The 16,659-nt window shown below is 41.5% G+C and overlaps 1 protein-coding gene across 4 annotated transcripts in view; it reads right to left on the reverse strand.

Moving 5' to 3' along the window:
* Positions 1-16,659, reverse strand: part of Gls (glutaminase) — a 69,655-nt gene that overhangs the window by 3,431 nt on the left and 49,565 nt on the right. For all 4 annotated transcript variants that reach the window (XM_021159995.2, XM_085837087.1, XM_085837090.1 and 1 more), the window contains 3 exons: positions 2,349-2,410; positions 1,572-1,648; positions 1,423-1,486 (listed from right to left, as the gene is read on the reverse strand). In XM_021159995.2, coding sequence (XP_021015654.1) covers positions 1,423-1,486; positions 1,572-1,648; positions 2,349-2,410 — 203 coding nt within the window. The remainder of the gene's footprint in view (positions 1-1,422; positions 1,487-1,571; positions 1,649-2,348; positions 2,411-16,659) is intronic.

The following is a 16,659-nucleotide window of genomic DNA, read 5'->3' on the forward strand; positions in this document are numbered from 1 at the left end:
GTAAAAGCCCATGCCCCAGGAAAGGCCAGGCTTGCTCCTTAGCTGCTGGGTCCTGCACAGCCAGTGGAGCCTGTCCACTCAGCAGCTCCTGCTGGCTTCTCTCCTCTCCATTGGCTCCTGGCCCCATTTCCCATCCCACCTCTCTGCTTTTGCTTCTTTCCATTATCCTGTGTCTGTCCAGAACCTTTCACCTAATTAATAGGTCACAATGTGAAGCCAAACAAAAAGTGCTTAATTTCACATCTTAAATGTTTCTGGTAGCCCACTCTTCATTTTTAAAATCAGGTAAGTCAGAAACTTTACACATCTCTGTTTCTCAAGAGGCAGCTACTGATTTCCCTTCCGTATGGCTTTTCATTAGGGAGTCTAACATGATCAAGTATTTGTGTCAGCTTCTGGGAAAACTGCCAGGTCATCTTTACATTTCTTCCATGACACAATGAAAATTCCACCTGCAACGAATACAATGCTTCGCTCTTGCTGTTCTGTAATATGGGCCATACTGATCCTGCATGATGGGGGAAACATGTAGCTTCGTGTCTGGACTGCCGCATAGCTTAGTGCAATCATTCCTTTTAATAACCATAGGAATGGAGAGAGAGCCAACATGTTACCACCTCACAAAATTGCTAACAAATTTCAGTTATAACAAAACTTGTCATTTTTTGGTAAACTGAACCAAAAAGATTTAGGCCCCTAAAACAAAGGCTTAGTAATCCAGCCAACTACCTGAAGATGGTCAACTTGCTCTAAACTTTGCAGCTCTTGGGCTCCATTCCAAACTCAAACAGCACTAGGTATGATTCCATGGCATTCTTCTGAGCCCCTATCCTTACTGCTAAACTGATGGTGCAGCCATTCCAAAGATGAGATGCCCAAGTAGTGAGCGCAGTGTGGCATGCTTAGCACTGCCCTCAGCCTTAGGCTGGGAAGGGGCCGCATGGATCAGGAGGGAAGCACAGAGGAGCAGAGTGTTGTAGTGATCCTTCCCACTGCAGGCAGAATGCACCCCCACTTAGTGCCTTCAAATCCCCCCTCCAATGGACTACTTAAAATCCAACTCCCACACAGCCTTCTAAAACTAACTGCAATAAATACTAAGCAACCCCAGCACACCAAAGTGTTACAAACTCGGCCACACTTCTGTGTTGTCTGTGTAGTTAAAAAGTTCCCTGCGAACAGAGTTCCCGTTTTCTCTTTTTAAGTATGAAGGACTGTCTTCTTCATATTTGCTGATTGGTCGTCAAACCTGAAATTCCTGAACAAGACACCACTCTCTGATGGAGTTGGATGTCACACAGCCAGCAAAATTCGCATGTTGCCTTTGTAAGACACCATGGATATAAGCACCATTTGACACTCCAGTCTGTGTATTCAAATTGTGACTTAGCAACTAGGAGAAATGGTAATGCAGGCACTCACCTGTCCTTGGGGAAAGGGTTTACTTTGCAAGCTTCCAGCAAAAACTTGACAACTTCAACATGACCTATATTTCCCCAAACACACAAAAATGTATTTTAGTCTTGAGTAGAATTTCAGTCTGGAAAAGCTCTAAGTGGTTCATGCATTACCCTCTGCAGCGGCAACATGGAGGGCTGTTCTGGAGTCATAATCCCGCTGCTCCATGTCCATGGCTGACAGAGCAAACCTGGAAAGGCATAAATCGCTCATCACTACATTAGATTAACTTAGGTCAGTGGTAGCATTTGCTCCATCTGTTCAATGTAGGCCTCTCATTTAGGTTCCCTGTGCTACCAGATTGGGTAAATGCCACGTGACCACTCTTCCTTAGCTGTGCTACTGTGGAGGAAGATAAACAGCTGTCTCTCCCAGAACTAAATTTCATCACATTATTATTTAAACTATTCTTAAAATAGTGGCGCAGCTCTATCAAGGGCAAAAACGCCTGCAGTAGAGCTACACGTTTCAGTGTGACTCCCAGTCTTTAACCCACTTGCCTACAACAGATGAGACGAATGGATTTCTAGCGTGGAAATCGGTGGAGCCATATCCATTTTAAAGGTCATTTCGATTCTGTGCGAGGGAACTTATGCTCACTATCCAGTAGTTCATGGCCTTTCTAATCCTGGTAACGTGCACAACACCAAACACCCTGGCTCCTACCTTATCAGAGATGTTACAATAAACCACTAGCCAGTTAGTGGGCTAGTTACCTCAGAGATCTTGACAGGTCTGAGACACTGGAAGTAGGGGGGAGTCTCAGTGGAAGTGGGGGGTAAGTATATATCTTGTTTGGATAACTTTTATTAGAGGTGTTAGTGAGACAGCTGCTTGACCAGATGTACCTTCAAACACCAAAAGTCAGTGTCTCCACCCTGCCCGCATACCTTCGGAGGGCAGACACATCTCCAGTATATGCAGCAAACAGAAGGTTTATCACCGACTTTACCTATGGACAAAGACAAGACAGATATTTGTGGGAGAAAGCAAATGAGGCCATTGCCGTATAGTTTTCATGTGCTTTGAAGACTTCAGCTGGATTGATGAGATGTTATCCTAGGCACACATCTAAAAAACACACATGCCTTTAGCCAAGACGGATAGAAAATAAAGTATAAGATACATGTGGGAAGAGGCCAGAATATTAACACAGAGTAGAAGCTCATAACACTGACATTGGCAGTGAAGAAAACTAGAAGTTCTCTAAAAACCTCATATAGTATGTCTCACTACATTAAACAAGTCTACGTGGGTAAAAGTCATATCACGTACTAAAACTAACTCAGGCTAAATAAATGTCTCATCCCTGCCAGCATCATTGTCTCCACTAGCTACTGACTTCCTTGTGCATCAACGTAAACTTAAGAACAAAGCTGCTCTTCATTGGGGAATCTTGACTATTGCCCGGGTGACTGGTGTAAACTAGGGCATGCTCAGAACATATGACACTGCATAAAGGGTAGGTTCTGGCTATAGTGTGCTCCAAGGCGTAAGGTGAATCTACTTTTGATAGTTACCTGCTCGTTTTATAGTTAAGTGGAAGAGGCTAGTTATTCTAAGATACTCAGTTTTGACTTTTCATTTGGACTACCCATCCCTGTTTATTGAAAGCCCAGACATCATAGACTGCCAAGTTTGCACCCTGCAGTGTCAGCATTCTTTCTGATGGGACTCAGTGGTAGACACATTAGTCTAACTGGGGCACAGTTTATCCCAGTTCTGGGACTGCTTCCCTCTAGACCTGAAACCTGACGTTGCCTTCATGTTATGGCTCCCCTTCCCACAAGCCTGTGAACTTTAAGGCTGAGTGCTGAACACTGCTGAACATCTCTGACTTAGCATTGAAAATGTATCCTAGAAACTAGCCCAAAAGATTCTCCATGAAAAGGACCCTATGATTAGATATGTTCTTAAAATATTAAATTCCCCTATTGGAGAGTCACGGGCATATGGGAATCTGAGGACTGATACCACCTCAGAAGTCCATGCCTAATACAAAAACTCCCCATCATCCCCACTGCCTGTTCCTGCCAGCCTCTGAGCCTGTGCAGCTCCAGAGCTACGGGAGGAGGGTGGGCTTTTGCTATGAAGACTCTAAAACCATGACCAATCATTTCTAGTTGTTTGACTTCAGGCAAGGGTAATAAAAACAGGTTCAGTTAGTCTCAATGACTGACAGCTCAGCTGGGTTATGAGCCACCACTCATGAACGCAGTGCCTGATGTGTCCAGAAGAGGGCATTGGATTCACTGGAGCAGGGTTGGGGGTGGGGGATGGCAGGCGGGAGGGTAAGAGAGCCTGGGTGAGTTGCCCACAAGGGTGCTGTGAACTGGGTCTTCGGCAAGAGCAGGAAGTGCTCTGCATGGAGCAGCCATCTCTCCAGCCCAGGACCAGATGTCATTCCCTTCTCCCCTGTAGTCAACATGAGACTGATCCCCTGTTAGAAATCACCAACTTCTCACTGTCGGGTCACGGGTCACCATTTCTCTTTCCCATTAGTTCCCTTTATACTTTCTGCAGGCAGAGCCCAGGTTAAAGAACTCCCTGCTGACACTGGTTAAAACTACACATCATATAAAACCCATCTTTACAACTTCCTATACTCTTAAGTAAAATACCATCCCCTCCTCCTCTTCCTTTGCTCCTGCCTCAGACCAGCCTTATTCCCGAGTCCTTCAGCACTTAATGCAGGCAGTCTTCCAGACTGCTGCCTTGCTGCTAGGGTCTTTGCTTCTAGTATCTTCTACATCCCCCTCCTTCACTTCTGTCTGCCATAACACACAGAAAAAAAACCCCCTTTTAGGGGGTACTTTCTGGCTGTGCCTTTTGTTTCCCCAAGAATCACCTCCACATCCTAACGGCACTCCTCAAGCTCCACTGCCGGGCCTCTCATGACTTCTCCCATCAAACTGCAGCACCATGAACACCTTCTGTTGACTGCTGGGCACACTCTCCATGGCCTCGTGGTACTCCAAAGGCTGTCAGCAGCCTCGGTTTTAGCACAGCATCCCTCATAGGGTTCATTGGTTCTTCCAGGGAGAATGACTTCCCACTCTAGACCTTTAACATCCAAGGTCTGTTCCTGCTTTGTAACTATTGACTCCACCAGACTACCCAGCTGACATTCCACATCAGAGACATACATGACTTACTCATGTCCAAATGGGTTTGTGTTTGTGCGGCCTCTCTCTCCTCCAGGCTTAGTTTGTGAGCCACAATTCAGCACTTGTTCATTCTGAACCCTGGAAGTCAGAGTTGCTGCATTTGCTTGTTGAGTCCCTCCCCCTCCTCCCCCCAGGGATGGCTGGCGGAAGCCCAGGAGGGTACCCAACAGGTGCCCCTCCCACCTAAGTGTTCTACATAGTGCACCTACTGAGGGAGAAGCCTCCGATAACCCACATCTAGCTTATGTGATTAATCCCGTAAAACATTTACAAAGCCACCACTTTTGATTATCCATCACTACTGCTGTAGCGTATCTAGGTCACAGCCTTATCTGAAGTGGAGGACTATGACAGCCTGTTTGACTCTGTTGCCACAGGAAACTGAAATGGCAGGCTATTCTCTGGTACCTTCCACCAATTCAGCTGTACCATGCCACGCAGAACACAAACGTTCTAATCCTTGGTGACTCTGCATGTCATCCCTATCAACTCTTACCCCACCAAGCTTTTGCTCACTTTGCATTCAAAGTCCACTTCCCCCAGGAACACTTTCCCACAGTGAGGCAACTCCTTCACTTTACCAGGTCAACTACTACAGCCTCAGACACTGCCTTTCCCTCACGGCTTAGCTCTTTGATTTGTCTTCCGAGGGAAAACTATTATATGGCCCCCAGCTTATTTATCATCTTTGTCCCATTAATATGAGCGGAAATCTCGTGTTTTCTTTCCTGACTGTAACCTGTGGCCACTGTGTATCTGTTACAGTAATACTGAATAAGTGAGCATTTGTTTTCACACAGAATCAAGCATTTCATTGCCATCACTGCCCAGCATTTAGGGTTTTTTGGTTTTGCTAATCTATTTTTTTCTCCCCTGACTTTGACACAACAGAGTTGGTCTCCCTCACTGAGCCCTTGTTTCTGTGCCTGCTTGTCTAGGTGTCTCTATTCTCCTTACTTAACCCATTCACAGTCCTACCTGCTCTGCCACAGCTTGTACCAGGACCCATCATTAGATGTCTTTCTCCTCAAACAACCTGAATACACACTCTGCGCCTCAGCCACAGTGCAGGCTTTGTCAAAGTATGGTCCCTCTATCCATTTCTCAATGAGATGTCCTAGTTCCCTCTGGGAACATTAATACAGTATGTGACCGGAAGCAATCTCCTATATATACCTCCTTATGGCACCACCACATATATTCACTTTGTATTTTACGTCCCCCATCACAGAAGATATATACCCATATACCTTATACCCTTAGTCCTAAAATGTTAACTTTTTCTAAGTAGTCAAAATCCTTGTCTGTTTTGGTAACCATCTATATGAACTACCAGCCTGTGTTCTGGGTTCTGTTTGTTTGTTTTTTCAGTGCTGCGGGCTGAACATTTGAGGAAGATGTTCTGCCAGGCCTTGCCTTTTAAAATTCTGAATTTAGATCACACATCTTTGAAGGCAGTTTGTGTTCCTTGCTTAGTCACTTAATCATTGACAAAAGAAAAAAATGCTGAAATTTTCTTGTAACGTTTAGAAAGGGCTTATCTTACGATATAACTAGCCTATTTAAGTTTTACTAACAATCTTCAAGCATGCTTCTGTTCAGAGATAAAAACAAACAGATTAAATGAGAAAGCACTGAGCACAACAGCTAGCTTTGCGATGAACAGCAGGGACATTAACTTAACAAAAATTACTAACCATGAAAGTTTATTATTATTCTCATTGAAAACAAAAGGCCTAAATTTGGTTCAAAGCAGTAGAAAAAGTTTAATCACAAAGTGTCTCTCTCCAAGACAGAAGGCACTGTAAGGTATCACATGCCTGGGTACCACTTAACAATACATCACAAATTCCTCTTCATTTCAGACACACTTTCCCTATTTTAAAGCCCTGGCTGGCTTTGAACTCAGAGCTTCCCACTCAGCCTGGAGGATCCTGGGACTACACTGATGTGCCATCCACATCCTATACCCTACGTTTTAGTTTATATAAATTAAGTAATGAGCTTTAGGTACCAAGAAATAAAATGAAACAACTCCAAAAGAGGAGCATCCCATTTACTAAAGGGTAGCATTTCCTGTTTGGTTCAGTGAAACTGAAATGTCCCCTAGAAGGTACATGGTAGTGTCGATATAGGAAAGGGACACAGCTCCAGGCACTGTTGGGCCAACCCCGCGAAGGATGTGGGCCTGCTAACAGTTATAGAAGCTCTTTCCCAATTCTCCTCTTGACACTAGAGGTCCAAAAAATAAATAGTGGGATAACAGTAACAGCCAGAGGTATGAAACCTGCTTTGAATCCTTGGAAAACAGAGACCAAACATGGCAGGACAGGAGCTCTGTAGATCAGATCAAGGGTTCTGATGTTTCATATATACCTTCCCAAAGTGAAAAATTCCATTGGGGCATGTATCCATCAAAACTTTATAGAGAAAGTTGGACGTAGTACTACCTGAGGACCCAGCTATACCACTCCTGGGCATATACTCAGAAGATGCTCCAACATGTAAGAAGGACACATGCTCCACTATGTTCATAGCAGTCATATTTATAATAGCCAGAAGCTGGAAACAACTCAGATGTCCTTCAGCAGAGGAATGGATACAGAAAATGTGGTACATTTACACAATGGGATACTACTACTACTCATTAAAACTATGAGCTATTAAAAAAATTTCATGAGCCGGGCGTGGTGGCGCACGCCTTTGATCCCAGCACTCGGGAGGCAGAGGCAGGCGGATTTCTGAGTTCGAGGCCAGCCTGGTCTACAGAGTGAGTTCCAGGACAGCCAAGGCAACACAGAGAAACCCTGTCTCGAAAAACCAAAAAAAAAAAAAAAAAAAAAAAAAAAATCATGAAATTTACAGGCAAATGGATGGATCCAGAAAACATCTTGAGTGAGGAACCCAGTCACAAAAGACCACACATGGTTTGTACTCACTGATGAGTGGATATTAGGCAAAGAGCATGGAATACCCACAATACAATTCACAGATCATATGAAGTTCAAGAGGAAGGAAGACCAAAGTGTGGATGCTTCAGTCCTACTTAGAAGGAGGAACAAAATAATCAAGGGAAGTAGAGGGTGGGAGGGACTTGGGAGGAAGAGAGGAGGGGGAGGGGGAAAAGGGGGAAGAATCAGGTATGGGAGGAGATGGAGATTACAAAGAGTCAGGAATTTGAACAGAGGTATGTAGCAATGGGGGATGGGGAACTGGGGTAACAATCAGAAAGTTCCAGATGCCAGGAAAGCATGAGCCTCCCAGGACCTCAGGGGAATGACATTAATTGAAATACCCCACAAAGGGGAGGGAGAACCTGTGGAGACCATATCCAGAGATTAGGCATACCCCCCATTGAGGGATAGGGTCACCCACCTATTTCCAAAATTTTAACCCAGAACTCCTGTCTAAAGGAAATACAGCAGTGGAGCAGACACTGAAAGAAAGGCCATCTAGAGACTGCCCCACCTGGGGAATCCATCCCATATGCAGACACCAAACCCAGACACTATTTCAAATGCCAAGTGCTTGCTGACAGGATACAGCCTGATACAGCTGACTCTTGTAAGGCTCTGCCAGATCCTGACCAATACAGATACAGATGCTCACAGCCAACCATTGGACTGAGCATGAGGACCCCAATGGAGGAGTTAGGGGAAGGACTGAAGGAGCTGAAGGGGCCTTACCTGGCATCAATGGGAGAGGAACCCCTTGGTCCTGTGAAGGCTTGACGTGTAGAGGAATGCTAGGGCGGTGAGGTGGAAGTGAGTAGGTGGGTGGGGGAGCACCCTTATAGAAGCAGGGCAAAGGGGATGGGATAAGGAGTTTGCAGAGGGAAAACCAGGAAAGGGGATACCATTTGAAAATGTAAATTAAAAAAAAAAAAAAAAGCTGAGAGTTCCCTTGTCTTACAAAGTTTCTAATACTACGTTTTCCTTATCAAATCATGCCAGAACCAGATACTGTTCTCTTAGTTTATTTGTACAAAGTCATGACAACTGTAGGACAAAGATGTTATACTTCACCTGAGTTCACCTAGCTTGGAATGCCAAAATCATACTCTTTCTGCAATAGCTAACAGTGTATTGTGTGTATATTATTAAGCTTACTAAATCTATCATCATGACATCTTCCACCTCTTATTTGAACTTTACAAGCTCAACTGTGACTTGCTTCCCAGATACCTACTCTGCTAACTGCACCTGTAAGAATCATGTTGTTTGTAGTAGGGTTAATTATGAGAAATTCAGCATTTATTTACTTTTGAAGTTTTGACGGGCCAGATATAAAATATGTAGATGGCTATGTTCTACTTATTAGTTGCTGCTGAGATTAAGAGCCTAGGTTAAGGTTACATGACACCGATTAGTAACCAGGCACAGACCCAGGGTATCCGTATTCTCAGTCTGTACTTAACCCACAGGGATTCTAGGCCTTGACAGACCTCAGATTCATAACCAAAGGTGAGAAGGAAATTGAACAACTGAGTTCTGATTCCTAAGGGAAGTTTGCTAAATCCAGGGAGGGAGGGAGATGGGAGAGTTGGAGGGGGACTGGGTCACTGGTTTCACTTTTATCCCAAGCTTGTTTTCCACCTCTATTGCCAGCTGGAAACTGGGTCCCGTGATTTCTTTTCCTTAGTTTGTATCCACGCTAAGACTTACCCAGCTCTATTACAATGGTTAAAACTTAAGTAGGTAACTGAAAAGCTGTCCTGCCTGACCAGCCTGTTCTCCGTTTCTGCTCCCTGCAGTATCAGGTGCACAAATGGATACTTCACCTGTTAAATAAACCATGATGACTGCATATCCTATTTTGTTTTAGAAGTCTCACTCAACATTTCTCAGTAACGTGTAATCTAAGAAGCCTTGCTAAAAAACAAGACTACCAGCTTAAACAAAATATTGAGATTATGTCATTACAAAAACAAATAACAACTAAACACCAACCAACCAAAGAAATAAAGCACATCCTCTCCTTAGCTCCATCAAGGACTTTGAGTATTAAATGAAAATAAGTCCTCAGACTTCTGTCAGGTTACACACACACACACACACACACACACACCACTCTAATGTGACACTAAAGGAACACTTTCAGGTTGACAATATATGGAATCCAAATGCCTTGCCATCAAAGATAAAAAATGTATGTGTGGAGTGTCATAAGCAGACATCTGTTCTTTATTAATGAGCCACCTGACTATCAGCAGGAATGCAGAGCAGTTTTATAGCCCTGTACTGTTAAGCAGGCTGAGAGGCCACCTGCTCATAAGCTTTCCAGCGATTTACTAAAAAAGCTATTCAAGTGTTATTATCAAAAGAAAGTACCCTCTTTTCTCCAGGAAAAGAAAAAGGTTAATGTATTTCTACATCCAACCATGTCTACAAATCTGCCCTGGTCTATTTTATTGGGGGTACTTTCCCCAATCAAGGCTAATCTTCCACTTACCTGAGTGCCCGGGCTCTTTCCAGGAACCCTATATTGATTACTCTCTAGGGTCTACTCCAACCTCTAATTCTTGACAGGATAAATTTTATCAGCAGTGGAGAGTCTGGGACCTTTACATTTCAAAGCAAATACCAATTCTTTAAAAAATAGGAGGCAGGGCTAAGTTGCCCAGCAACAATAAAAATGTCCATAGCATCTACTCTTAGCACTCTTTAAGTAAAATGGCATCTTAACACCATGGGCGGGGGGGGGGGGGGGGGAGACACATGAGCACAAAGCCTTTATCTTAGTTCTCCATTGAGTTCAATACTCCCAACTACCAGAAACACTTTTCTGGACTTCTGACAGTCCTTAGGTTTCTCCCCTGGCTACTTTCTCCAAGTGCTGGTCCCTACTGCTCTATCCTACCCAGAAGTTTAAGGGCTCAGCCCAAGGTGTGCTTTGCTTCTCATCTGTCATAGTCTCCTTGAACAGTAACTTCAGAGCTCTAACTGCCCTGTTCTTAAGTTCACAAAGTAAAAGCTCGGCATATACATCCATACAGCTCACACATTGCTCCTTGCCAGATTGAGTGTCCTCTTGCAGTAACAATCTCTTTGTTAGGAACAGCAATGTGCTCAAATAAAAATACGCCCTTAGATGTAGTCCTGTCAACTGAGTGAACAGTGCCAAGTGGGTTTCTGAGAGTTTTTCCTGATTGAAAGAGCCTCTTTCAATCAATCTCCCTTTCTGTACTTAGATGCTCAGCAAAGGCCAATGCCGCTCAGGCAGAGCAGCCTGCTTCCAAGTATAAGGTGACAGGCACGAGATCCAAAGTTGGCTGAGTTCATTCACCCTGCTGTGAGTACTTTTACCCGCTACCTACAGATACTTAACTCTTTTAAGAGCTCAAGATGATCTACTTTCTAGCCCTCTCCCAAGATGTGCTTCTGTGGTGTTTTTCTGCAAAGGGCAACTTTGGTCCTACTGCTCATCCTAACCATGGCAATGAACTTAATGTCACATTCTTCTCACCTACTGGATGCTAAGCTTATCCTAGCACATATCTCAAGTGCACCATCTTCTCACCTACTGGATGCTAAGCTTATCCTAGCACATATCTCAAGTGCACCATCTGAAATTTTTTTTCTCCCTCCAGTACATTCTCCAGTGTATAAAAACTGAACCATGTCATTCTTAAAAGCTGTCAGGGTTCACATTGCAGTTTGAACAAAATATATGTCCTTAAGGTGCCATATAAGACCCTGTATGAATGTTTCCCAAACTATCCTGAGAAATACCTGTGACAGAAGATTGAGTCTTACATTCTTTACTGCAGCCCTGTTTACAATAGGCCTACAGAGGTCCTTACTGATAAATGGGTAAGGTAAATGTAGTATATACATACAGCAGAGTTTTCATGTAGTCATAATACCACACCTTCTGTAAGGAAATGGTTAGAATTGTAGATCTCAATATGTAAAATAAACCAGACACCAGTTTGTTTTTCCATACTAAATCAACATAGATAAGACATAATACTAGAGACTGGAGAGATGGCTTAGGGGTTAGTTAAGAGCATGTCTTGTTCTTGCATAGGTCACGGGTTTGAACCCCAGTACCAACATGGTGGCTCACAACTGTCCCAACTCCAGTTCGAGGATATCCAATGCCCTCTTCTGACTTCTGTAAGCATCAGGCACACATGTGGCACACACATACATGCAACAAAACACATGCATTAAAAAAAAAAAAACTAAATGTTTTTAAAATAAAAAAAGATGGGCTGGAGAGATGGCTCAGCAATTAAGGGCACTGACTGCTCTTCCAGAGGTCCTGAGTTCAATTCCCAACAACCACATGGTGGTTCATAATCAAGAACTGGAACAGATGTAAATTCTACTTTGACACCAAGGTCGGAGTTAGTGAAAACTTTAAATTAATAACGTTAGGCTAAAGACACAGTTTAGGGACATAAATTTTAGAACTCAGTTTCTCAAGTAATTTGTTCAGAATTAAACAACTTCCAGCATTTACATTCACTGTAGGGACCATAACATTTCTAAACAACAGAAAACATACACATTGCATGAGCCTAAAGTATGACTCAGCGGTAGATTGGACAGAAGCGTTCTACTTTGGAACAGACACCCGATCATTCCAGGTCACGGCTGCTGAAAACTTTCCAAAGCTTCCTATCACTCTATCGGTACTCCTCAAGCTCCACAGAGGGTCTGGAAATTTTTTTTTTCTTGTGAGTGAAGAATGCATATATAAAATCAGAATGCTGGTGACATGGCTTATAAGCACCTATTACATAATTAAGTTACATTAAAAATTAAATCATAAAAATGGAAAAGTTTCTTTAAATTCTTGATTTTCATGGAACATTTCCATTCTATTGACGATAAACAAATTACAGTGGGACAAAGCATGGTCTGTGGTCAAAATGAGCTGCTTTCCTGATGCTACACTCTGGAAGCTATGTGAACCCTGGGGTTTTAATAACCTGCCTAGAATCCAGAGACAATAAAATATTTAAATGTGCTTTGGGCCTGCTTCATGGTTTCTATGAGAATTAAAATAATTCTCAAACATGCTTTTCAAAGGTAGGTGACCCCACAGTAAGCACAATATACGTTAGCTATCACAATGATTCTAGAAGGCAAACTATTCGGATTTTAACTTTACACAGCCTATGCTAATATTTCACATAAGCCTTGATGTGAGAGTTGATTCTAATTGTTGACATTAAAAACAAAGGGACAATGTACAGAAAGTGCAAGTATCTAGGCTAGCAAAACAGATGGTCTGAACAAACATGGGCCACATTGTGTTCAGGCCCCAACCTTCTGAGGACTAATCACAGGGAAATTAGGTCACGTCTGCACACCTAAGGCTCTTGTGATGGAGGTTTTTGGCACAACACAATAAACATGGTTAAGACATTTTTCTTCCAGTATAAATTGTGCCAACTTTAGGTACACACGGCCATTTCAAACTTGGAATTAAGACTATGTACGAGTCGGGCAGTGGTGGTGCACGCCTTTAATACCAGCACTTGGGAGGCAGAAGCAGGCAGATTTCTGAGTTCGAGGCCAGCCTGATCTACAGAGTGGGTTCCAGGCCAGCCAGGGCTACACAGAGAAACCGCATATGAAAGACTATGTATGAGGGCTGGAGTAAAAGCTTAGCGGTTAAGTGAATAGTTGGAGTTCAGTTTTCAGCACCTACACCAGGTGGCTCACTACTGCCTGGAACATTCCAGCTCCAGGGAAATCCGACACCACTATGCTCCTGTATTCACATGTACATACCCCATCCCAACATTATTAAAAGCAAAACAAACAACTACAGATGAAAAATAGAAGAAATATGGCATTTCTTAATGAAACCAGCTTTACTCAGACTCTGGTGAGAAAACTTCAGTCACAGACCTAGTAAAACACAGTTTCAAACACATTAAAGTAGTGGATATGAAGCAGAATGAAACATAAATGAATTTCTTTTTAAAAGAAAACATGCCTGTGGTAGACCATATAGGACAGTCCACACAAATACCGATACTAACACCCCTGCCTAGCACCTGCAAAGACTGCTGATGAGGATGTGAGTGGTGAAGACAAACCTGCAAAGCACACTGCCCAGAGCCCCCAAACACAAGGTAATCGCACCACGTGGACAGCCCCCTAGTCATCTCAAACAGCGTCTAGTTTGAACTCTAGATGCTTATACTAAATACGTAAAATAATAAATTGTACAATGCTGAATAAAAGTTTGGGTTATATATTTTCATGTATGTTTTCTTAAAAGGCAAACAAATAAAAAATCCCCAAAGCAAAAGGAAATGACAGACACCAACATTACCAAATGGAAGTGGAAAGACCATATAAGCAACTTGGTAACTTAGAAATGAAAATCCCTTCAGATGTAATCATGATAAAAATTTAGAAATGTCTCATTCTGCCAGAAGCAAATTATGATACGAAAAGATTAAAAATAAACAGGAATACTTAAAGATAATACATGTTGGGCTTGTCAATCAGGATTTTTGAGTGATAAGAAAAAAGAAGACTACCCATAGAATTCAATTAATTATGTATGCCATTGTTTTATACATTATTAATCTCACTTAAGGGAAGAAAGTTTAAGTTTTATTTTGTTACCACACATGATACTGCACAGTAATGATTCAATTGGCACATATAAAACACTTAAGACTTAACTATAAACTACAATTAAAGAGAACTTTAACAAGAGACAAAATATCAAGATTTTAATTTTACAATGCAATAGTTCATTATTTATACTTGTATACTGATGTTAATACTCCAGCTTTCCAATTTTGGTATGTTGGCAAGCAGAATTTAGAAGTACAGCTGTTTCTTAAAAGCCGAGATTTGCGGACCTGTAAACTGGCAGGGAAAGAGTCAACCCAGAAAGTTTCAGCTGAGACTTAAAACAAACCCAGCATTTCCTCCTTTAAACTTACTTGGTGCTGGGACAAAACCTACGGTGAGCACATACTCAACACCGCACCACGCATCTACCAGAATAACACCTTTTGATGGTAAGTAACTCTCATATCTTACAAGTCAATAAAATCCTTAGAAAATGAATAACATTTTCCCTCATGAAAAATTAAAATTCCAAACCATAAAATGAAGAATTGCATGTCAGGTAATATGCACTAGAGCCAAATAAATCAGGAATTTTGTTGCAGCAATTCACACATGCAAATAAACTGTGCAGCAGTTTGCTATTTTACATGTGCTTGGGAAAATCTAACACCCAAAGAACAACCATTGGCTTCTGCCAATGACACTTTGAGTAACCTTTTGTGCATTTTTGAATCTTATTTATATTTAACTCCAAAGCAATTTTTTTTTTTTTAAAGCCAGTGGTGCAATATCTATCTTTAGAGTCACACTTCTACACTTACTTTTCTTTCAAAGGTTCCAGGGTAAGATTTTTATTTTTAGAACTAGGGTGTAATTATAACACTCACCTCTAACCTGACCAGCTTTTATTAACTGCAGCACTATTACTTAACAAGGAATACAATTAAATAGTTTTAGTAAATGTTGATGCAACTAACTGAAGTTGCACCACCACTAATTATGTTTCTCCATAAAGTCTTTGCAAATAAAATATTTAATATTCAACAGACCATCCTCACAAGCAACTGTAAACACTAAGGAACAAGCAGGGTACGGAGAGAATATCTACAAGTGGGAGCTTATGCCAAGAAGCCTTGAAGATTCTGTTCAAGATCATTTTAGTCATTTTAAACAATTCAAAACAGCACTAGATTAGAGAGAACCAAAGGACACCACTGATTGACAAACTCCTTGACTTTTTTAATAGAGAGGAAGAAAACCCTTCAGCTGTTTATAGAGTACAAATGTAATTAGTCCCAAGAATTATTGCAGGGCAGAGAAGAATTTCACTATGAAACAAAAATCAGAAATCTGATAAAAAAATACTTTCAGGTAAGAATTTTTCCTTTCAAAGGCTAACAAGCCTTTCAAACAGGTAATTTTAATAATCTGGGTATTAGAAGTAAAAGCATTTCAGCATGTTAACATTAATACTTTAAAAATAATTCCTGTGTACATTTATGTGTGGTTGAGTTAATTTGTACCAGGTACATGTAGGAACCCACGGAGCCCAGAGGAGGACACTGGATCAGCCCTGGAACTGGAGAGATGATTGTGAGCTATCAGTAGGAGCTGGGAATCTGGTCCAGATCCCAGGCAAAAGCACTAGATACTCTTAAGAGCCATCTTTCTAGCTCCAAAGACTGTGAAGAAAAATCTTAAAAAGTGTAAAAACTTTCCCTTTGCCAACAAGATCTGACTCACAAAATTTTAACAGAAACACTACAGAATTAGTTCAGCAAACTCATAGGATTAATGCCAGAACTAGCAGACACAAGGGTTCAACCTATGGCTTCATGCCCACTTTACCACTAAGTCACACTACAAATCCCTTACTATGAATGTTTAAAGTAAAAATAAGATCACAATTTTAAAAAATTTAAGCAGTGTAATTGTTTTGTAATTTGCTGTTAGGTATAATTACAAAAATAAGTCTTTAAAAGCAATACTTATTTTAATTAATAGTTATGAGCTAGGAAGCTAAGCCATTACTGAAGTTTAAGACAAAGTTATGCTTTATAAACATGGCATATGAATACTTAAAAAATCTATTAATCACAATTTAAAAGCACTAAGACACAAACAAAATGTAGGTAAATATTTCTTAAATCTGTTTCTCATCCATCTCACAAAATATAAATGGAAAAGAAGGTTTGACATCTGTAGCAAGATTTATTTTACTTAAAAGATTTATGATCAGTCTCTGTTTTAAAAAGCACTTTTTCATTAATTAAAAAAAAATACGAAATATCAGATTTGGCATCTCTATTTTACGTTAGATAGCTTTTCAAATTTCTTCAAATGTGACAGTCTGAGATACAATTTGTGAAAGTGCTGCAATTTGAAATGAACATGAATATATTTCATACATGGTTGCCCTTAGCAGAGAACTGCCATGTCAGAAAATGGCCTGCTGTGTAGGGCGTGTGTCTGTTCTACTGTAG

Source organism: Mus caroli, unplaced genomic scaffold (assembly GCF_978045245.1).
Source record: "Mus caroli unplaced genomic scaffold, Mus_caroli_1 scaffold_1, whole genome shotgun sequence".
Lineage (NCBI taxonomy): Eukaryota > Metazoa > Chordata > Mammalia > Rodentia > Muridae > Mus > Mus caroli.